General features: G+C 40.8%; 1 protein-coding gene and 1 pseudogene across 7 annotated transcripts in view; both read right to left on the minus strand.

Annotated features, from left to right (window-relative positions):
• Window positions 1-24,264, minus strand: part of CSMD2 (CUB and Sushi multiple domains 2) — a 545,384-nt gene that overhangs the window by 49,016 nt on the left and 472,104 nt on the right. For all 7 annotated transcript variants that reach the window (XM_039837029.1, XM_039837028.1, XM_039837026.1 and 4 more), the window contains 8 exons: window positions 23,622-23,767; window positions 13,493-13,573; window positions 12,882-12,995; window positions 11,545-11,733; window positions 8,945-9,091; window positions 6,189-6,377; window positions 1,443-1,628; window positions 460-654 (listed from right to left, as the gene is read on the minus strand). In XM_039837029.1, the coding sequence (XP_039692963.1) occupies window positions 460-654; window positions 1,443-1,628; window positions 6,189-6,377; window positions 8,945-9,091; window positions 11,545-11,733; window positions 12,882-12,995; window positions 13,493-13,573; window positions 23,622-23,767 (1,247 nt within the window). The remainder of the gene's footprint in view (window positions 1-459; window positions 655-1,442; window positions 1,629-6,188; window positions 6,378-8,944; window positions 9,092-11,544; window positions 11,734-12,881; window positions 12,996-13,492; window positions 13,574-23,621; window positions 23,768-24,264) is intronic.
• Window positions 8,491-8,607, minus strand: LOC120582639 (uncharacterized; annotated as a pseudogene).

Consider the following 24,264-nt stretch of genomic DNA (forward strand, 5'->3'; position numbering starts at 1 on the left):
GGACAAAGGTGCTTTTTTTTTTAAAATTCCCTCCCCCAACTTCCACCCCTGGTTGCCATCTCTCCTTAAGAACTAGATCTCTGAAGGCAGGGTGTCTCCTCCCATGTGCTTGCGGTGCACACCCAGGGCCTGGAGCACCCAGGGCCTGGCACACCCAGGGGGCTTACCGCACTTGGGGTATGGACCGTGGCTCCACTGGGGCTCGAACCCAGGACCTTCTGCGTATAAAGCAACATGCTAACCACTACTCTATGGAACCGCCCCCAAAGTTGCTTTTTAATAAGATGACAAAATACTAAGAAGAACTTCCTTAAAGGAGTAGGCACCTTCCCACCTGATTTAGGTGAGTGTTCAAAAAGAGGTACACTGTAACCCCTGGCAATCCCCATCTTCTCCTCCTCCCCAATTCAGGTAGGAGGCACTGTGTCAAAGCTGCCCACCCTCTCCTCCTGGGCTTACTTTGGCAGGTGGGCATAGAGTTCCCAAGACTCCATTTGCCATTGGCTTGACAGCGGATAACCCTCTGGCCAGTGTAGTAGTAGCCAGGGTCGCAGATGAGCATCAGCTGGGCCTGAAACTGGTACTGTGTCTCAAAGGTGAGCCTCCATCGGCCGTGTTCCACGCCAATGCTGCTGACATCGGGACAGGTCACAGCTAGGGAGACAAGGAGCAGAGAGGAGGATTAATTAATTATGGAAGATACTGGCAAGAGTCCAGAGCTGGGGACCAGGAGAATGTAATGCAGTAATGATGAATGCAAGAGTCTTTAACCCCCAGGCAAACTAGGGGAATATGGCTAACTAGGGTGGGCAGGTCTGCCCCCCATTCAAAAAAAGGGGGAGGTGGGACTCAGTCAACGCTGGCTGTTGGATATGAGATGCAAGTTCTGTCTGGTCAGATCTTCATTTTTCAAGAGAAGCTAGGAATGTAGATGTGGATTTTTATGTAAAATTTCCTGAATTTAATGTTGGGAAACAATTCAAAATTTTATAAAGCACACCGCAGGCCAAAGAAACAAAACAAAACAATAGAAAAACACAAAACCTAATATCTTCAGACTGAATATGGCCCATTAATCTGTCAGTTTATGACTTTGGCCTTACAGTTGAACTATACCTGTGTCATTTTAGCGTTCTGTGATCAAAAGACATTCGTGCTAATGTTCTAATAGCTTTTCCATATAAAAACAAGTGGACCAGGCCATTCCTAAGTTCTGTAATGATTTATGGAAACATCTCAGGATGTCACTGCTTTGAGACTAATTTCAAATGGGAACCTAAGTTGGTAGATGACACTATCCACCTGTCTCTGCTTCCTGAATCCCCAATCTCCACGTACGTGTTTTTTCCCATTACTGAGTTTTTAGCTCACTTTTTGTAGAAATATTCTCAGCTTCTTGCCCAAACCCTCCTTACACCCGCTTCCGCTGCCCAAGGACTCACGGACACACTGAGGAGGGGTGTTGCGGTTGCTCCACAGGCCTGTCTCCAGACACTCTGCTGTGGCCTCAGAGCCTGCCTGGAGGTGGTAGCCTTCGCTGCAGCTGTACACAGCCTTGGTCCCCACTGTGTACTCTTTACCAAAAACCATTCCATTCTTAGGAGCCTCAGGAAGCCCACAGGAAAGAGCTAGCAGAGGGGAAAAAAATGTCATGAGCATGTCTGCTTCACAATGATGTTCTGAGAACACATGTATATATTTTTGTCTTTCCTCTTCCTTGAGACCTTAACAAAATTATATAAATACTAAATACTATTAAAAGAAAAAAAATCTTCTTAACAAAAATGGAAATATAAGGATCACCAGCAAAGGAGAGTTCAAAAAAACAAAACAAACAAACAAACAAACAAACAAAAAAACAAAGAAAGAAGCTGCAGACCAAAATAAATACATGGGGAGTGGGGAGAGCTGTGGGTGAGACCAGGTCTCCATCCCTTCCCACAAATATAGTGAAGAGACATTCAGGCATCTGTTTTCTTAACTAAATAGAGAGGATTTTTCTTTTCCACTTGAGAAAGAAAAAACAAAAACAAAAATAAAACTCAATAATTCCTCTGAAAGATTTCAGGCTGCTAAGGTGTGAGCTGGCATCCCAGAGTAAAGCTCTTTTAATTCTAGGATTTAAAGGCTCTTGGCCTAAAGGCTGCCTCTCTTCCTGCTCATCTCTGCAACATACTCAACTCAATTTCTTTTTCATAGGAGAGACCCAGTAGGCAAAAATATCTGTATGTAATAACAACAAAGTTAACTCACATCTGCTACCTAGAAAAATCAACCTAGCTTTTACTTTAAAATATGAACAATCAAGGATCACTATACATATGAAGAAAACCAGCAGCATTAAAGAAATAAACAAAGATAAGGTTAAAAATACAAAAAAAAAAAATTGTTTCTCGGCCTTTAGGCTAAGATCATGTGAAAAATAGAAAAAAGTCTTCTTTAGGAAATAGCTAACTCAGGAAATTGAACATATATAATCTGTAAACTTGTGACTAGTAGTATCTGAAGAAAATCAAAGTCGTATATTATATTCATAAAATGAGAAGAGAGGGCTTTGAAAAAAGAACAACAAAAAAGAACAAGGAAGCCCTCTTTTAAATTAAAAATATGATTGCCAAAAATAAGCATCCAATAGAAGAGCTGGAGAGTAAAACTAAAGGGAATTTCCCAGAATATAGACCAAAAAGATAGAGACTGCAAAGGATTAAAAAGGACCAAAAACAGAGAATCAATCCAAGAGGTTCAGCATCTAATGGGCGGTGTTCCAGAAAGAGAGAACGGAAAACGTGGAAGAGATGGAATTATCACAGATGAAGATTTCCCAGAGCTGAAGAGAGATACAAGTCTCCAGATTGAAAGAGAACCAAAGAGATGTGAAGAGAACCATTCTTTGATACACCACCATGGAACCTCAGAACACCAAAGACACGCAGAAATTCCTATAAGTTGCCAGAGAGAGAGAGAGAGAGAAGGGGAAAAATGGCATCTCTGTGGAGGACTGAGAATCAGACAGGCATCGGACTTCTCAGCAACAATGGATGTTCGAAGATAATGAAACGATGCTTTTAAAGTGCTGAAGGAAATGATTTGTAACCTAGTATTTTACCTAGCCAACATACTAAGCAATGTGTGAGGGCAAAAATAATGATATTTTCAGATATTTAAAGACTCAGAAAATATGTATCTCATGAACCCTTTCTGAGAAATTTGATGATCTATCAAAAAGATCATCAAAACCAAGAAAGGGCAAGATATGGAATATAAAAATGATAGAACTCACTCAGGAGCATGGAGAAAAAGAATCTCAAGGTGACAGCTCAGGAGAGAAAGGTGTGCAGCAACATGACCGGGGTCACTGTTTTATAAGGAGCAGAGTCAACACTGTGTAATAAGGAGGAGTATACATTACTTATGTAAGAGTTGCCTGTGTGGTCTTTGAAAGAAATTAATACTTATAAATCATGCTTGCCATTTGACAGTTCAGGAGCTATTACAAATGGAGAGAGATTAATCAGAGTACCCACTACTAGCCCTCACCCACCCCCACCTCTGCAATTAGTCTAGAGCTCAGACCTCCCTCACTCAGAGCCAGAATAAGCTTGAGCAAAGTCCCATCCATATTGGCTAGCAATAATGCTCGATGCTATTAGAATTTCCAGAGGCAGAAGACCATGGCTGCACTATAATATGGGGAAGGATGAATTGTCCAGAGAGAGAGGGGCTGGGATACCAAGATGGAAGAGGGAGTCAGACTGGTTGTGGAACCAAAAGAGGAGGATTGGGAACAGAGGGAATGAAGACATACGGGAGCATCTGACTATGATGTTCTTTTAATGCCCAAAGAGCAAGACTTCGAGCTCCTTCAGGATATTAGGTTTGCCAAATTATCAGATCTGATCAGATAACTGTTTCCTTGAACCTTTTGGAAAGAAATACTCGGATGCCCACTGACATTTTACATGGAGGGTCAATCTGGAGACAGCAGGTAAAGGAAGTGGACAGCAGCCACTTGTCACTGCCCTTGGTCCGGCTTGTCTCTTGCAGGTAACTAAGAGGACATTAGACAAATTCTCAGACTTGAGAGATCAAAAGCCTGTCTCCTGATGTCCATGTCAAAAGACAGTCCTCCAAAACCTGAGGTAAGAGGGACACTTCTTGTGGGTAGGAGAGGAGGGGATATAATAAACCAAGTATTCGGAGCTTGTGGTGGAATGAGATCTCAGAGGGAGCGAATACGTAGTGATAGAAGAGACTTGGAGAAGGAGAGAGGAAGCATTAGGAGGCATAGAATCTCCAATGAGATTTATTTATCAGTGGAGAAGTCATGGTTTGGAAATAGCAATAAGAAAGTGGAAGAACGCCAGGCCTTTCCTGGTCCTGGGTTATGTGGGAAATGGGGGATTAACACCCTCCACTTGAAAGGGCCGCAAGCATCCGTGTTTTCCGAGGAGAGGTACAGTCTCTGTGGAGGAGGGAAGTGAAGAGAGCCCTCTGGGTGGTGACCAAGGGTGTATGCTTGTTGGCCATGGAACCAGAAATCCAGAGAACACAGAGGGAATGGCTGAGAGGGAGGGTGTCAGGGGGAAGCTGGGGCAGGGGGTGGATGGGGAGAAGAAGCACAGAGCAATGTGGAGGTGAGTGCACAGAATCTAGAGGGGCTTAATTTGGGCAAGAACAGAAGATAAAAAAGATGAGAAGCACAGTAGGTTCCAACTGGCCCTCTGGAAAAAAAGACTCGTTTTCTGTGTTGACACAGAGACACGGAGACCAAAGCCAAATGACATTTGCCATTTGTGGACAGTTGATTCTCTGTGACCTTTGCTCAGGGCATCAGACAGAATATTCATGGCACATTGTCTCTGTCCTTTGAGACAGCTCAGACACAGGTGAGCAGGTTGTGAGGGTCAGAGTAGATAGGTGTCATTAAAAAGTATGGCACCACACTAGGGACCGAAGAATAACGACATCGAATATCAACATGATTTCCCATTTTTGTGTATATAATTGGCAAAGTTCTTTCCTTTTTAAAATTCAGTACATAATGTTGAGAATGTGGAAGAAAAGACAATTTTCGCATGCTGCTGGTAGAAGTATAAGTGAAGACGAACTTTCAGGAGAGCAATAAGTATTGAAAGCTGTAGATTTTGCATAGGTTATGATTCGACAAACTGATGTTTGATCATTTATTTTAAGAAATAAATATGAATGTCCATGACAATGGAATTACAAAAATTTTAATAGCAGCACTGTTTACAGTAGCAAAAGATATAGAACTTCAAATGACCAATAATAGAATAAGACTTGACTACACGAGTTTTTCCATAACTCTGTGCCACTACTGAAAATAATGATGAGGAAGTATATTTAAGTATATGATAGATGTTAATATTAAGAGTTTTATATATTGATGAATCGATTTTTGTAAACAATATATAAAAGACCAAAGGAAATGTACTGAAATGTTAACAGTGGTGATCTCAGTTGATGGGATTATAGGTTATTTTCACTTTTTTCTTTTGTATTATCTATAGCTTTTTTTTCAGATTTCTAGTCTTAATTTATATTAATTTAAGGAAAAAAAAAATCCCATCAATTATCAAAGGCAATGCATGCCAACTGCCTGGTATATACCACGAGCTTGATCGCTGAAAACAGTATGGTGATGGTTGCTGTTCCACCCTGGTTCCCTCTGCCCCTTGCCTCCTCCAATCTGGTGCTTCAGCCAGCCCCAGTTGCTTTGCATGTCTCATCTCTCTCAATTCTGTGCTTTTACAAATGCTCTTGCTGTTGCCTAGAATGTTTGCCTTGTCAATGCCTGGTCCCAAACCCTCCTGGCTCCATGCGCCTGAGCCCAAGCATGCTTCTTCTGGGAGCCTTTGATAGCTGTCCAGAAGGAGGTAGGTCCTTTCTGATGCCTCAGTTCCCATGACACAGTTTATACTCCCGAGATAGCACTTCCTCTGTCATTTTGCATTTATGTGGCTAATATCCATCTCCTTCACTGCTTTGAAAACAGTGAGACTGTGTTTCGTGCTGGGAAGATTGTAAATCCTCGATACATGCTTTTTGAAAGAATGAATTAATTATCAATGAGAAAACCCACGTTTCAAAGTGATCGGTCCTGGGACAAATCCAAGATGTGAGTAGGATCCAAGCCACCTGTTACCCCCATCCCACCTGCTTCTCACCTTGACAGAGAGGAATGGCCTCGCTCCACAGGTAGTAGCCCTGAGGGTGCCGGGTACAAATGGCCATACTGTGCCCCACCAAGCGGTAGCCAGCGTTGCAGCCAAAGTGGACGGAGCCTCCGGGCTGGGTGCTGGTCTGGCCCAGAAGGAAGCCATGGAGTGGAGCCCTGGGCAGGCTGCAGTAGGAAGCTGAAGAACGAGGTGAAGTGAGGGGACCACACACAGGTGGGAAGACAGACATTCTTTCCTGCACGCCCCGCACCCTTTCTTCTCCCCCAGTTCCTTGTCTTGGCCACCGCCAGGCCCACTGCTATTTCGGAAGGTCTGAGTAGTTGATATTGAAAATGGCCAATCAGTTTAATAAAGCCAAAGGAAAGAAGAGGAAAAAACATGAAGCATTGGGTCCCCTTTGTGGCCGGGAGGCAGCGCTGGTTATGCAGCTAAGTTTAGGCTTATGAGTCCGTCGGTTCCCAAAGAAACACTGAAAACAGAACCCAACGGGGTTGATTCCAGAAGGGCGTGACCACAGGAGCTGCTGCACTCAAGTCCTGTTTTTGGCCTTTCCAGGTCTGTGACTTGGGACACATCCCTGAAGCTCTTTCAGCTCCGCTTTCCTCAACTATCTATTGGGACTGGTAATGCTTACCTCATAGAAACAGACTAAAATCCCTGCCTCAAAGAACTCGCCATAAAAACTTCTGCCAAGAGATTCTCAGAGGCTGGGAAAGAGGGGTGAGCAAAGGAACACGAAGAACATGCCTCTTGGTTGCTCTGAGAGACCCTGGCTGGGTCTCTTGGGCTAAGGGAGGATGAGGGTGCCAGGCTCTTACTACATCCTCCCACAGCGAGTTCTCTGGCCTTTTATTTGGTGATCACATCCTTCTGCTGGTGACATTCATATTTTAAATACTCTCCTTCCAAGCCTTCTTGCTCCTGCTTTGCTACCTGTATCTTGTGTATATCATTTTTATGTGTCTACCTCAGTCAAGAACAAGACTCTCAGTTATAAAATATACTTAATCACAATGATAGAGGCATTTGCAAATTACACAAGTCTACTGTATTTTAATTAAGTACTAATTGTTTCACCATGTAATTAATTCACTTTCTACTTGGCATATGTATTGTAATTACAACTGACTCATTACCCCCAAACATGTGGTTAGTTTTTAAAAACATCAAGGAAAGGGCAACTCCTTAATGGCTTTTAGTTCCCAGTTTAGCAACCAGCATAATGAAATGCTACTCAGCTGCTGTATTTCCCTTTTGTGTGAGCAGCTGCCAGGAACTCAGCTTGAATCTCCCTGAGAGGTGCCTTAAGGTTTCTTCGTCATCATGAGGAAACTGAGGCCTGGAGAGGTTAAGTGCCCTGTCTAATAACCACTCACCTAGTTAGTGACAGAGCTGATCACTGTCCCTGGGGGTTGTGGAGCTACCTCCTCCCCTCCCCTGCTTGTGTACGTGGGGGAAGGAATTCTGGGTTGACTTGGCAGAGGAAATTGACTCAAATAGTAAAGACCCTTCTCCCAGGGTCTCCTCAGCTTCATCTGGTTTGCCGTCCTGATGCTTCACCCAAGAGTTCTTTAAGACTTCAACTGGGCCACTAAGTGAGGGCTGGTCTTCCAACTCGGTGGCTCTTGAGAAGAGATGGATGAAGACAAGTGGAAACTCATGTAGGCTATAAGTATTCTTTAAAACTTTGTCCAACATTTGTTTGGAATGCAGGCCAAACGCAGCCAAGGGAAAGAGTGCTAAAGGGGACCTTGTGCACGGTGGCCTTAGGTAATTCATTTCTGCCTCCAAGCTTACAGAGCCCAGCCAGTGGTTCCCTGGACCTACACCCCTTCAGAGTGGGATCGAGCAGTTTATCAAGTTTTCTTTCCAGCTACAGACAGTTATCCTCATGATGGAAGTTCAGATGAATTTGATTTTCTTTATCTCATTACGTTTCTAGGGATATTTCTGTGCTCTTTATAGATTGTTGCCTGGTCAGCTGTCTAACTAACTGGCTTGACCTTTGCTCTAACTCTGCCTATAAGATGTGGCTTGCAGAGCAGAAGAGAGGCTCCTGGATTTAAAATATAGCCCTTCTCTGGGGTGCTTGTCTAACATTTGCCAATTGGAGACCCATGTGTTAGGGTTTTTCAGGTTTTTTTTTTAAATTTTTTAATTTTAGGTGAGGCAACCCTTGGTTGACCTCGCAGATTGCAAGGACCTTGTCAGCGTACAATCCCTCATTTATGTATGTATGTATGTATGTATGTATGTATGTATTTATTTATTAATTTATTAATATATTTTACGCCTACAGCACCTGGTCTTCCTAGGGTCTCCCATCCAAGCACTAACCAGGCCTGACCCTGCTTAGCTTCCGAAATCAGACAGGGTCAGGCTTGTTCAGGGTGGCATGGCCGTAGACTGATTTTTCAGCTTTAAGGAATGTTTATTAAGATGTCAACAGGGGCAGAGATAGGATCACCTTTAGGCATTATTCGATTAAATAATAAGTTTATCCAAAAGACACCAGCTGGCAGCATGAGCAGAAGAGAGAGAAGAGGTTACAAGTGGAGAAGGAGTATAAAAAGGGGAGGTAGGGCAATATCAGAGGGACTTAGAGGAGGAGAAGCCTGCCTGGTCCCCGTGGAGGAGCTCTGCCATTGATGATATGACTCATGGCTTGTTTGGGTGTTTGGGGTGAGAAACTTAAAGGGCTCACAGTCTTTGGCCTTTCTCATGAGTCCTTATGTTTCACTCACCTGAATACCGGATCTTAAAGCCCTTCCGATTGTAGGCGTGGTCAGATGACCAGCGCAGGTACACGGAGTTGCTTGTGCTGGTGACAACCAGAGGGGCTGAGTAATTCCCACTGAGGGCTTTCAGCAGAGGACTCTGTCCTGAGGGACCTGACATGAGAGTACAGGACACAAGATTACAGACTGTCACAGCTATTACAGATGTTAGATTCGAATTCTTTAATGTAACCACCTCCTAAGTTCCCCCTCCTTAAGTGAAGGCTCGGAATGGCTGGGTAGTTTGGTCAGAGTCAGCACATTCATTGTCCTTCTACTCCTCTCTCTGCATCCACAGGCCTTGCTCTAGGTGCGTTTTCCTCCTGAGACCCAAAGCAGTGCTCCAGGAAGTCACTGCCAACCAACAGCAGTTGGCAGTTGACGTGAAATCTATTTGCCATCTTGGAATTTCCCAAGGTCAAGCAGCTGGTTAATAGGAGAGCTGGTTTTCAACCTGGGAACTTCTTCCAACTCACCACCCTACCTGTCTTGTGCATACTAAAAACAGTTCAGTGCCTGTCTTATAGAAACATATTTATGAATGAATATATAACAATAAAGGTAGAAGGAAACATCATGTCCCAATGTCAAAAATGACACAGCTCCCCAGCATTCTTTTCTAAGGCTTTTCCAGAAAGGCCTCCTCTCTTCTTTTGTCCTAACCTTAAATGCCTGGGAGTGCACCCTGAGGGGGCTCGTTCAAGGGAGGCAGAATATAAAGCTGGATAATCCAAGACATAGGATTTACCACTCTGGCAAGGGCCCAGGGGGATGGTTCTGATGTGCTGCTGAGACAACTGCTGGAAGCTTGGCAAAACTAATGGGCCATATCAAACATAGTAGAGCCATCAGAATTGCTCGACAAATGATGAAAGAAGAAGTCAAAAGGCTCGGAGAAGAGCCATGCTAGAATAGGTGTACTGCGTCAGGTCAGAATACCCACTAGGTGACCATGTTCATTGGGAGGATCTGGAGGACCCATCAGTTCCTATAGCAATAAGGACACACTGGTGAGGGCTGAGCACCAGCATCATTGACAACCTGAGTAATGGCTGTCCTCTGCAGGCCACAACTGATGTGATGTGAGGAGATGCTGTCACAGAATCGGCTTCCTAGTATGGATGGGGATGAGAAGATTCTAGAACACAAAGGCCAGGTGGAAGCACTTAACTGTCAGAAGTGAGGTTGGCATAACAATCAAAATACACAGTAAGGCTGAAATGGCAGCTGGGAGGGCCTGACCTGCAGGATCTGTGGAGATGGCTCACAGCACAATGTTTTCCTAAGGGCAAGATGGATGTGCAGCCAAAAAAATACGAATATATGAACAAAACAGATCATGAATATATAACCAAAAGGGAGAGGTGCGCTAACCCCCGTGGAAAGGTATAATCCCTTGCCCAATTTGGAGACTTGTTCCAGGTTTCATTTCTTACTCCAGAACACTTTGGCTGAAGGAAGGACTGGGTGCCCATGAGGAAGGACCCTACAAAATGACATCAATTGTATATAGTAGTGATTCCTGCAGTCCTTCCCCCAAAGACCTACCACTATTTACTCAGCTAACTGAATATTGAAGACAAGAGAATGGTCAGATATTTTAAAGACTTTTGGATACAGAATGTGTATTGATGCTGATACCTGGGGATCCAAAGCACTATCATGGCTCCTCTGTTTGAGTGGGGGTATCTGAGGGCTAGGGCTGCTAATAAATGGAGTCCTGGCCCAGGAGTTAACCAAGTAGTAGCCTCAAATTTCAGTAATGGTGCCAGATGTAGTGTCTTCATTAGAGCAGATTAACATAGCCTTGGTTATATGGAATGCAGTTAATGATCTAGCAATGCATTCTTCCCCATACCCAATCAAATAGGAGAATCACAGCAATTTGCATTCACATGAGATAGGCAAGAGTATATAGTCATGGTCTTGCCTCAGAGCTATGTTAATTCTCCTGCTCTCTGTTGTAATATAGTATGAAGAGATGTGGAACATCTGGACATCCTTCAGAATAGAACATGTTGGTTCTCTATATTGATGACCTTGTATTAATTGGATCTGATGAGCCAGAAGGGACAATTAGTGCAGATGCCTTTGCAAGACACATGTGCTATAAGAGATAAATCCTACAAAAACTCAGGTGAAATTTTAGGGTCCAGGGGCCCGGGGCATGCTGACACATTTCCTCCAAATTAAAGAGCAAATTATTGCACCTTTTCCCTCCTACCACCAAGCACAATGTTTGGTAGACTTCTTTGGAGGTTTGGAGGCAGTATGCTCTTCCCTTGCGGGGTACTGGTATGACCCATTCATTGGCTGACATTCAAGGAGCTAGCTTTTAGTGGGGGCTAGATTAAGAATGGGTCCTGTAGTAGGTCCAGGCTGCAGTATAAGCAGCCTTGCTGCTTGGGCCATACAGCCCATCAGCTTTTATGGTATTGGGGTTGCTGTGGTAGAGAAGACATTATGCAGAACCTGCCTCTGGAAAGCACTAATGAGGAGGTCGTAGCATAGACCCCTTGGGTTCTGAAGCAAGTCTGCAGAAGGGAATGATACAGTATTCTACTTACCATCAAAGATCTCAAACTCATCATACTGCTTCTCACTGAGGAAGTACTCCACTGTGAGGGAGATGTTATATTCGGGTTCCACTCTCACCAGCCAAGAGCAGGTCTGGAACTGGGGATAGCTTCCAGGGTAGCTCTGACTCAAGATAACACCTGTGGAGTCTGTCAGAAGCTCATTCGTTGGGCAGTGTACTTGGAGAAAGAAAGAGAAATATCTGGTACATGAGATGGAAAAAGAACAAGACAAACACATGTGCTTTTTCCTGGTGCAAAAGACAACAATTGGAAAACTGGTATTTGAGCACATTCGACCAAGATCCCAGCACCCATCATTATACTGCTCCACAGCAGGAGGTGACCTCAGATTCTGTGTCAACGTTACCATATTGCTGAGACACAGGCCTGGCCCATTGGAGCAAATCAAGGAGGTTCTGGAGGACAATGAAGGCCAAAGTTCACTTTTATTGGGGGCTGGTTGCTTTGGTGGTGGGTGAGTTAGGTCAGCTGAGATAAACAGTTATTGAATTGAGAAATTCAGTATTGCAGCAGCCTAATTCTGGAGTTTGTGGCTCCTCTCTTCCTCACTAATAATCTACATTGCAGATTCTTCCTACTCTTGCTTTCTGAGAGGTGGGGGAGAAGCTGATCAGTCTGTCTACAGGCTGCTAAATATTTGTTGGTAGCAATGGTATTAGAAGCAGTGGTAGTACTAATAATATTAATAGCTAATATTGAGCAGTTACTACATGCCAGACATAATTCTAAAGTACTTTACATTATTAATTCATTTAATTCTTCATAATAAGCTCATGACATAAGTAATACCATTATCTTTATATTATAGATAAGAAAACAGGACAGGTAGGTATCTCACCCCAGGTCAGATGCCTTGTGAGTATTGTTTTGGTCTTAGCTGGGATAAATTGGTGAAGTGAATTCATCTTCTGACAAGGCTGGACTGAAGATAGCTTTGGTACCTCGGTTGCCAAGTTCAGCACACAGGACCTTGAGCTCATTTGCATGCCAGTAGGTGAGTGAGACCACTACTCCCTGAGGTCCCAGAACTCCCTCCTTCTAATGATCAATATGCCATTTGTAAGAAATGCCAGTTAGACAAAAAGAAGACTGAAATAAATGTGGCCACCATGGCCAATTTCCTGCCCCAGCCCTAGGAGGGCAGAGAACCTATCTAGAGCAATCACTTACTCCCTCATTCAAACAAACATTCACCACATGATCTCTCCCTTCTTGGGCGGGGACTGGGAATATAGAGAAGAGTAACACCAGGGCTGTGTTTTAGAGGCACTCCAGATCCATAAGGCATGGCTTAAGGAAATTACCTTCACATATTGGGGGTGGGCCTTCAAACTGCAGGTAGGTTCCGAGTTTGCAGGTCAGGATTTCATTTCCTACCAAGGTAAAGCCAGGAAGGCACCTGTAGCGTACGATGTCACCTGTCAAAGACAGACCAACATGGGGATTCTGGGAGAGATCTGGGCGGAGCTGACCATCACCCCTTAGTATCTCAAACCCCACTTCCAGGCAAGACAATTAGTAGCAGGTTGTGTTCTGTTCAGACTTAAATAATTAGTTCAGCTACAATCCAACGACCCAGACAATTGCTGCTCCCCTCTCATAGCTCAGCTTTGCTGAGCCTAAGAGTGTTTTCACCTTCCAGAAACTGTTTTATAGTATCTTGCATGACTTTATTTCTCAAAAACATACTGACTCACAAAAGAAAACCACTTTCCTAGCTCCTCTGTCCAGATACGGCCAAAAGGAAGAACGAGTGTATCTGGTGCAAACTCAGGTGACAGAACAGCATTTCTCTTGCACCGGGCCTTCCGTTTCTCTCCACGGAAGGGAGGGAGACATGGCTGGCTGGCCAGCCCCCACCTCCACCCAGCCCCTCCTCGCCAGCCCCATCCTTGCTGGTTTGGGAAGTTGGTACCTATGTTGAATTCTTCATTCTCTGTGACAACTTCAGCATTGGGGAGGATGGTGGGAGGAGGGCATTTGGTGAGTGGATAAGCTGAAAAGACAAAAGCAGACAAGTCAGTGTGGAAACGTCATTCTTGGGGCATGGACTCAGTCATTCATTGTTCAATGCTTCACTTTCTCATTCCTCATTCACTGACACAGCAGATATTATTAATGAGTATTTACCTGTACACAGGGCAAGTTGAACCAAGTACTGTTTTGAGTATCTGCTGCTGTCATCCTTTTTTTTAAATACAAAGACCAGGAACCATATATTAAGACTAACGATAAAGGAAAGAGAATCCAAGAAGGCAGTGATAGTCACTAGCACTGAAGAGGAGAGAAGCATTTACTGAGCAGCTACTATGTGTCAGGCACTTTTACATGCTGCCACCTTTATTTCTCACAAAAGATGATCCACTCGCAGGGTGTTCTTACTTTACTTTTGAGGAAGCTGAGATTCGGAAAGGTTTAGTTACTTCTCCACCACAGAAAGTTAAGTGGCACAGGCAGGATTTGAATCCAGGTCTGGATGCTCTCAAATCCCATATTCTTTCCTTTACTCAGCATCGAAATATTGTGTGTGTCTTATTGAGTACCCACCGAAGTCAGCTTATTTACCTTCTGACCTTTGCCTAAACACTTCTGGCTTCAGTGGATTTCTAAACTGGAAACCACCCCTCTCGGCAGAGACAGAATTGTGTATGGATGGTGTTACCGAAGCAGATTTCAGTGTGTAAACTCATAACTTGGTTTTCATTCACTACCTGGCAGCACATGGTTAAGTGTTGTATAAGTGTTAGCTGCTGCTGTCTATTATTATTATTATTTCCAAAGTCACTTTAACGCATCTATGTTTTTTTAAAAAAATAGCATTCTTTTAAAGAAAAATTACAAATGTAATACATTGTCATTAGAGAAAATATGAGATTTTCTATGAAAATAGTAGGAGGAAAATTAAACTCATCCATAGCCCCCTTAGAGATAACCACTAACCCTTTACTGTAGGTTCTTAGAGTATTTATTCACTGTGTATGTAAATATTTTTTCTTACAGAAGTTGCATGACGTTTTATACTTTGTGTTGATCCTGTGTACTTATATTGCAAGAATTTCCCCATGCAATTAAATTTCTTGAAAAAAACATGATGTAAATGATTTTATAGGATATAATTATATGATCAACTAGAATTTATTTAACAGATACTTTACTGTTAAACATTTAGGTTTCCAAAGTTTTGCAATTTAAAATAAAACTGTGAGGCACATCCTACTATATATGCATCTTTCATAATTTTTTTCTTTTCTTCTTTAAAACCAGGAATGATTAAAGTGTATGACCTTTTAAAGTACCGCATCTCCTGAATGTCAGTAATCAATTCCTGAAAATCAGATGTTCTCTGTGAATATGCTAATTAGGAACCTACTTCCCATTACTTTAAATGGGAAAAAATTACAATGTGCAACCTAAAACCCAAAAAGTACTTAAAATGATAAAATATGTACATATATATTCAACAAACTATGATGTTATAAGTTAAATACTTAAAACATCACTTCATGATCACCCAATGACTAATACAGTTGTAACAAAACAGTGGTCCTATGCACTGTAACACATCTACTTTGCAAATCACACCATAAACATTCAGTGCACCGTGTGAACTTTCTCAGCTTGAGACACTGTAAAACTCTAGGCAGAAACAAGGGCTAAATGTGAAAGACACATGGGAATGTGTTCACGGACAGCACTAGGAGGTGGAATAAGGCTCACAGTGAACATTACACTGTGATAACTCTCAGGGCCAGCAGCATCTGGAACACACATTGCAGATAGTCACATGAGATCGTAACATTTTACCAGTTGTAGTTGGAATGTAATTTAGGACTTTTTTGCATATTGTTTTATATAAGCTGTTGTATTATGTATTGAGGATTTAACTTTAATTTTTTCTACAAACGTGTTGGCAGAAAAATAGCCTATTGAAACATACATAAGCTTTATGAAGTGTGGGTATTAAAACCAAGAGGCACTCTTGGGGTAACTAAGCAGGTTTAATCTTGACTTAACATAAACTAGGGAGGACTATGACTGCGTTTGATGCATGCTTCCATTTTTCTCTTCAGGAAAGTTGCTCCAACAGATACCAGCAACAAAGCTTTAAGTTTTTCCAACACTGGACGCTATCATCCTTCTTTTTGAAAAATTTTATTAAATTTATTGGGGTGACTTTGGTTAATAAAATTATATAGGTTTCAAGTGTACAATTCTATAATACATCATCTGTATATTGCATTGTGTTCATCACCCAAAGTCAAATCTCCTTTTGTCACCATAGATTTGACCCCATTTAACCTTTTCTTCCGCCCTCCCCTCCACTCCCCTTTTCCTTTGGTAACCACCATACTGTTGTCTAAGTATATTAGTTTTTGTTTGGTTTGCTGCTTTCAGTTTTAAATTCCAAATATGAGTGAATCATATGGTTCTTGACTTTTTCCATCTGACTTATTTCACTTAGCATAATATTCTCAAGATCCACCCATGTTGTTGCAAATAGCAGTATTTCATCTTTACTTATGTCTGAGTAATATTCCATTGTATATATGTATCACGTCTTCTTCATCCAATCATCTATCGAATAACACTTTGGTTGTTTCCATATTTTGGCCACCTTGAATAATGCTGCAATGAACGTAGGGGGTACATATATCTTTATGAATAAATGTTTTCAATTTTTTTTGGTGGGGTAGATACCCAGAAGAGGGATTGCTGGGTCATATGGTAACTCTATTCTTAGTTTTTCAAGGAACCTCCATACTATTTTCCATAGTGGCTGTACCAATTTACATTCTCACCAGCAGTGTATGAGGGTTCCTTTTTCTCCATAATGTCTCCATCTCTTGTTATTACTTGTCTGGTTGATAATAGCCAGTCTAGCAGGTTTGAGGTGGTATCTCATTGTGATTTTGATTTGCATTTCCCTAATAGCTAGTGAAGTTGAGCATCTTTTCATATATCTATTAGTCATTTGTACGTCTTATATGTAGAAGTGTCTGTACAGGTCCTCTGCCCATTTTTTAATTAGATTGTTTGTTTTTTTATTGTTGAGTTGTATGAGTTCTTTAACAATTTTGCATATTAACCCCTTATCAGAGGTGTTGTTTGCATATCTTCTCCCATTCAGTTGCCTTTTTGTTTTGTCGATGGTTTCTTTTGCTGTGCAGAAGCTTTTTGTTTGATATAGTCCCATTCATTTATTTATGCTTTTACTTCCCTTGCCTTTGAGGTCAAATTCATAAAATCCTCTTTAAGATCAAGATCCATAAGTTTGTTACCTATATTTTCTTGTATGTATTTTATTCCTTCAGATCTTATATTTAGACTTTGATACATTTTGAGTTGATTTTTGTGTATGGTGACAAATAGAAGTCTGGTTTCATTCTTTTGCATGTGGCTTTCCAATTTTCCCATTTATTGAAGAGGATTTCTTTTCTCCATTGTAGGTTTTTGGCTCCTTTGATGAACATTATTTACCTATATATGTGTGGGTCTATTTCTGGGCTCTCAATTCTGTTTTATTGGTCTGTGTGTCTGTTTTTCTGCCAATACCATGCTGTTTTGATTATTGTCACTTTGTAGTACGATTTGAAGTCAGGGAGTATGATATCTTTGGCTTTGTTCTTTTCTCAAGCATATGACAAGATACAACATCCATTTATGGTTAATACACTCAATAAAATGGGTATAGAGGGCAAGTACCTCAACATAATAGAGGCCATGTATGACAAACCCTCAGCTAATATTATACTCAATGGTGAAAAACCAAAAGCTTTTCCTCTTTGATCAGGAATGAATCAAAGATGCCTACTCTTACCACCGTTATTCGACATAGTACTGGAAATTTTAGCTAGAGCAATCAGGCAAGAGGAAGAAATAAAAGGCATCCAAATTGGGAATGAAGAAGTAAAACTGTCCTTTTTTGTAGATGACATGATTCTTTATGTAGAAAACTTTAAAGGCCCCACAAAAAAACTCTTGGAAACAAACTAATACAGTAAAGTTTCAGGATATAAAAGCAATGTAAAAAAATCTACTGTGTTCCTATATACTAACATTGAAATTTCAGAAAAAGAAAAAAACCCAATTATATTTGCATTTGCAACAAAAAGAATAAGATACTTAGGAATAAACTTAACAAAGGATGTGAAAAGACCTATACACAAAAAACTACAAGACACTATTAAAAGAAATTGAAGAAGGTACAAAGAAATGGAAAGATATTCTGTGTTCATGAACTGGAAGAATCAACATAGTTAAAATTGCCATATTACCCAAAGCAATATATAGATTTAATGAAATCCTCATCAAAATTGCTATCATTCTTCTTCCATCTTATACATTTATTGTACATCTTTTCAGGGCTTTTTCTGGGTCAGACACTGTGTTAGCTGCTAAGGGCGCAAGATAAACAGATATAGCCCTTGCCCTCACAAAATTTAGAGTCCATTGGGGAAAACAGTCATTAATCTTAATCTTTGTCGGCTTGATAAACAAATGAAAAGAATAGCATTTCTTTTCTTTTAGTTGGCATTTGGTAACTTAGGTTAAACATTTTCATATGTTAAAGGACTGTTTGCATTTCTTTTTTTAACTTTCTATTTATGTCCTTTGCACTGATTTTTCTTACAAATTTGAAGAAGTCTATGCATATTTAAGATTAACTTTTGCCTGTTAAATATATTTTCCCAAGTTATCATTTGCTTATATTTATTTATGGTACTCATTTGATTTGTAGAAGTATTAAATATTTAGTCAATTTTTAATTTTTTCATTATTTTTTAAAATTTGATACCTTCCATTCTCACTCAACCTCATGCTTACCTGTAAAACATACCTTCTAAAATTTTCTATGACATACTTAACTTTTCCAGAAAAAAAATCAATGAAAAGAAATCCTTACCTAAACAGAGCCTTGGATATTTTATATTTTGTGGTTACTAGTTTAATTGAATGATTTCCCATTACATTTTTAAAATCATATTTTAAAAAAATTATAAATTTTTGCTCAATTCAGAAAGCTGATGAAGTACCAAATAGCAAAAAAAAAAAACTTCCCCAAATTGCACCACCCGAGAGTAACCATTGTTAGCATTTTGTTGTTTGTGACCTTTGATCTTTTACAGAGAATCCCCGCTCCTTCCAAACTCACACTGTATCTACCATGTTATTGCTACAGAACTCTAAGGGAGGGGGGACATTGAAATCTCCTCCACTTCATTTTGTTCCTACCCCCCACTCTACTTAGTGGGGAAGCATTGGTACCGCTTAGCCAGACTCTAGTACATGTAAACATGCTAACGGGTGGGGAGGGCTCAGTGCCTTATGACAAGCAGCAGTCAGCTCAGAAATAACTCTTGTAGATCACTGCACATTGTATTGTTTCTGACTCTTTGGATATGTTTTCTCGTGCTGATGGCTGTGTCGGGGTGGCCTTTAATTTGAAGCTTTTAATGTGGTTCACATGGGCCAGTTCCACTTCTCAGATGACTCAGGGCTCTGCATCTGCATTTGCAGTCCAAGCCCAGATAATATTAATAAAATGCCCCTCCTCGCCCCTTTTGGCCATTGTTCCTTGTATCTCTCTCTCTCAAGAACCTCACGAGCAGTGGTGGCTACAGTCTAGGTTAGGAGTCTATAATTACTCATCCTTTGGTTATACTATCATGTGAGCCCTTCCAAATTAATTGCTTTTGTTCACTTTACAAGATAAAATAAACATTTCCCTTAATCAATGAATTGTATTCTATGTGAATGATTTTTAATGACTATATTTTTCTCAATTTGTGTATATGTGTAACTCATAATTTGCACACCAATCTCCTATTGTTTCTAATTTAACTGTTCCTAATAATATTTCAAGGATTATCTTTATATTTGTATCTTTGTAGAATTCTGAGAAGTAGGACTGGGGGATTCTAGATCATTGTTCATCAGGAAACTTGGGCTTAAGTAACACAAATCAATTCGGGGTAGAAAAAAGCAAAAAAAAAAGCCCCTCAGAGACAAGAACTGAGGGTGGATTTGTAGCCAGACTTCATAAAGGGAGAGGAACCCAGGAACCTTTCTCACATGTTTAAGTCATTCTCGTCTGCACATAGGACCTCTATTTCTCAGTCTACATGAACAGTAGAAGATGAGCAATCCTTTGCCCTTGGATTTGTATGTTCCCTTTTCAGCAGACGAGTCCAGGTAGAAACAGGATCTCTTAGGTTCGATTTCAAGTTCCCAAGAAAGAAAATCTGATTATCTCTGCAGGAGTCAGGCCAGACGCCCACCTTTGATTGAAGTGACTGTGGCTGGGGTTGGGGTGTATGTGGTGGGGTCTGATGTACAAACGTACCTGACAAGTACCCATGTGACAGGGGCAGTTAAGGAGATTATTATGAGCTGTATAGACACCTGAAATGTTTTGAATGTAGTTATTCATATTGTGTTAAGCTTTTGATATATATTCTCAAACTGCTCACCACGAAGTGGCCATCTCTTGTAAACTTCCCAATAAGATTATCACTTAAAAAATGATAATTACAGATTATTCTCTAATATAAAGGAATCCAATTTTTCCATTTAATGCATTTTGCTTTGAATTCTACTTTTTTTTTTGATTGTTATTGTTGTTTGTGTTTCCAAATATATCACCACCTGCCCTTATAGTTTTAAACTGTCACTTTGTCTTAGTTGTGTTCCTGGAATGGATAATACAGTTAGATTTTATTTAGCCTAATCTAAGAGTTTTGTATTTTTAATAGAAAATTGGGCTTTAATAATTTTGTATTTGTCAATAATTAACAATATTATTTTACTGTTTTATTCTGTGCTTTATCTCTGTTCTTATACAGTTCCCTTTGTTTTCTGCTTTTTATATATGGACTATATTTTGCTTAATATTTTTCTTTTAGCGATTTAGAAGTACTATAACCTATTTTTAATTTATTAATGACTAAAAGGTATGCTTGCAACCCTTATTTTCTTGATTATCAAAGTCAATCATGAAATAATATCTATTGATTCCTCCCCCATGAAAGATAAGGACATTTCCTTTCTCAAACTCTTCTAACTACTTGGGCATTTGTTAACATAGAATTATTTTTAATCTTTCAAGAATTATTGTATTTGCATTCCGAATCTATATTTTCAATTATTAGTAGGCTTAAATCTGTGATTAGCTAGTCAATGCTTCTCGTTTTTATCTTGTCTTTTATGCGTCTTCTCTGTATTGGGTTATTCACTCATCCCTTGGGTGGCTACATGCTTGCGTAACAATTCAAACGGAGACTATGGAATGTACTAATTTTAAGCTCTTGGATATTGGCAAATGACTGTCTCTTACCTTCACATGTCTCTTGTCTTCTCAACTATTTTTTCCTTAAACATCTATAAAAATGCTTCCTTTATTTTCTGGAATTAAATGCCAAAAATAATCTGAGAATTGTTGATTTGGGCTCCTTGCAGTTAACTTTCTCAGCCTGGATTCTAGTAGATTTTCTCTATGCTTCATACTTATAACTTGAAAAACCTGTCAGGCTTTCTAAAAAATTTCTCCTAGTATGAAGTGGGCTCTTTTATTCTATATGCATAGGTTTTTCTTCATCTCAGAAGAGTTTTATTTCAAAATCTCTATTCCATACATCTGGTTCTTTTTTCCATAAATACTTTTTTTTCTCAGCATGTTGGTTCTTTGTTCAACGGATCTCTTTATTTACTATATTCTTCCTCACCATTTTCAAGTCTTTGCCCTTTTCTCTCTTCGTGTCGAGCTTTTCAACCTTGTCCTCCACATTTCTGAACTACTTTTCTACAGTGTTGTTTCTGCTCTTTGCTGATTCTTATGCCAAGTTAAATTGTGGTATTGCATTTCTTTCAATTCTTTTTATTTTTTATTATCTAGCTCCCCTTGTAAGTACAATTTTTATTTTGAGGCAATCACAAAGCTATAGGAAAAGATGGGAGTACAGTACAGTTTTTCACAAACCAATTGAAAGTAAATGCCAACATGATGCCCCATAACCAGAATATTTTAGCGTGTTTTCTACAAACAAACACATTTCCTACATAACCACAATACAACTATCAAAAGCAGAAAATTAATACCAATATGTTACTGCCATCTAATTCTTACATTCTATTCAAGTTTTGCCATTTGTCCCAATAAAGTTCTTAACAGCAAAAGGATCCAGTTCAGAATCATACATTGCATGTCATTGTCACGTCTCTTTAGTCTCCTTTAGTCTGGAACAGTTCCAAATTCTTTCCTGGACCTTCATGACTTTTATACTTTGAAAGAGTATATGTCAGTTAATTTACAGTATGTAATACTATATTATGTTACTTTCAACTTAGGTTTGTCTCATTCCTCATGATTAGATTCAGGTCATGCATCTTCAACAGGACTATCACAGATGTGGTGCTGGGTTCTTCTCACTGCATCCTACCAGCTGAGATGTGATTTCAGTTTGTCTCATTATTGATGATGCTCACTGGGGTCATTTGATTAAGGTGATGTCCTCCAGGCTTCTCCACTGGAAAGCTATTCTTTTTTTTCCTTTGTGGTCATTGTATGAGGAGGTAGTTTGAGGCTATGTAAATAATCGGTTCCTCATGAATCTTTAATTAATTAATCAGTGAATACCTGAATGACTATACATGGTGTCCTGGTTTACTCAACAGGTTACTATTTCTTACCAATGTTAATTATTTTGATGTTCAAATTATCCCCATTACGGTCAGTGGGAGCCCTTCAAGCCTGACTATGTCTCCAACATTCCTTGAGTACTTCCTTACTTTCCGCCATAAAATGTTTCAGGCTCATCTTGTACTTTCTCTCTCCCAGTCCTGGAATCAGCCATTTCTTCAAGGAACTGTGATTCATTTACATGGAAAAAGGTATGTAGAAAGCACGATACACTCACCTTGGGCCACAGCTCCCTGGGAATGGTGACTAGAGCTATGCTGTGGCGATGGTGGCCTATGCCACCATGATTATTTCTCTATGTTTTTTTTTCTGCCTCTCTGTCACTACCTCTTCCAAGGGCTGAGGGCTGACTGTGTTCAAGTTTCTGTAAATGCGTGAGTAATGCAATAACACGGTATAGGTCCACCAGAGCAGACAGTGCAGAATTGAAAGAACTGAGAACAGAACTGGGATCCAAGTCTGTGGTTTTGGGCAAGTCCTCGAGCCTTCCTTGGTCGTCATTTCTTCACCTGTAAAGTGAGGCTAATGATATCTCCTTTATTACCTCACAGAATTCTTACCAGTCACAAACTCTAAGCTCCTCATCTACAAGTGAAGAAACTGAGGTCTCAAGTTGGGGAGAGACCTACACAAGGTCACATGCCTGGCTTGAGGTGGAGCTAGTAATAAAGTCAAGCTTTCCTGATTTCCAGTTCAAATATATGTAATGCTCTGAAAATTATAAACATGGAGGATTATTGGATACAAGCTCACTGAGAACTTTCTACAAGTTTTCCTAAGCCATGTTCACTGTAACAAAACCTAGGAAATATCCAGGTCCATAACTTTGGACTCTTAGGAAAAAATTGTCTGTTGATAAGGACAAAGCCACCCTGAATCATTCCTGCTCCTCCTGTTTAAATTTTCCATGAATTCATTTGTGCACGGTACTTCCTGTGCAGTCAACAGAGGTCCTGGATTTCTTTGACTGGGACAACCATCTAGAAGGTACTAAGGAACAAGCTGGGGCACAGGTAGATGGTTAACCAGCCAGTGAGTTGATGTAAATGAGTGAGATGAGAAGCTTCACTCTGCTACTTCAGCTTGGACGTGGCACTGAGGAGCAACGCCATGTGCCTCTCTGTCTTGATAGTGTGGAAGAAGAGGAAAACTTACATTTATGGACCCCTCTGCTGGGAGATTTCACATAGGCTAACACATTTAATTCTCATAACTATGAGGACACTGAGATCGAGAAGCTATGTAACTCATTCAAAGTCACATGACTGAGAATGATGGAGCCAGGGGTCAAGCCCAGCCTGGACTTGAGAGCCTGGCCCTTCTTACCAGGCCATGCTTCCATACTGACCAGAGAAGGCTATGGCGAAGATCCCACCTGTGGCTGCATCACGGTGAAACTTGAGCAGGACCTGGTTGGTTGAGCTATGGACTATTTTCTTGGCCAAACTCCTGGTGAAAACCCAGAGTCGTGGAACTGACTGCTGTGGCCCATCCCTGCAATAGGAAAGAAGGTCCTGGCATGTCACAAGCCACTATGGCTGCCTGCTCTACTGGGTGCGCACCATCAGTGGTCTTAAGAGAGACCTGGAGCAGGTGGCTATGACTTTTCTTGAAAGCCACCCAACACTGTCTTTCCCTAATGCCTTAAATACTTCTCTTCTATCTCTCCCAACTTTGTCTCCCAATAAAGTTAAGTGTTGGCGAAGCCCACACTGAATTCTCATTCACCTGATTCTTCATCAGCCCAGCCCTCCTTAATAGGTCCCTGGGGCAACGGTCCCACCCAAGAAGCAGGAGCCATGGAGCAGGGTTGCGGGTCTTACCGCAGGTTTCTGTCTGTCCAAGGCAGGACTGGGACAGAGTAATGGAAGAGGTGCAGGAAGCTCATGCTGCTATCTATGCCAGCCCCACTTCCTTGTTCCCCAGGCCAAGAGACATAACCATGTTACATTTCTGGGCAAAGGATTTCTTCCCCGGAAATTTATCTAGTC

This window comes from Pteropus medius, unplaced genomic scaffold (assembly GCF_902729225.1).
Source record: "Pteropus medius unplaced genomic scaffold, Ma_sr-lr_union100, whole genome shotgun sequence".
NCBI lineage: Eukaryota > Metazoa > Chordata > Mammalia > Chiroptera > Pteropodidae > Pteropus > Pteropus medius.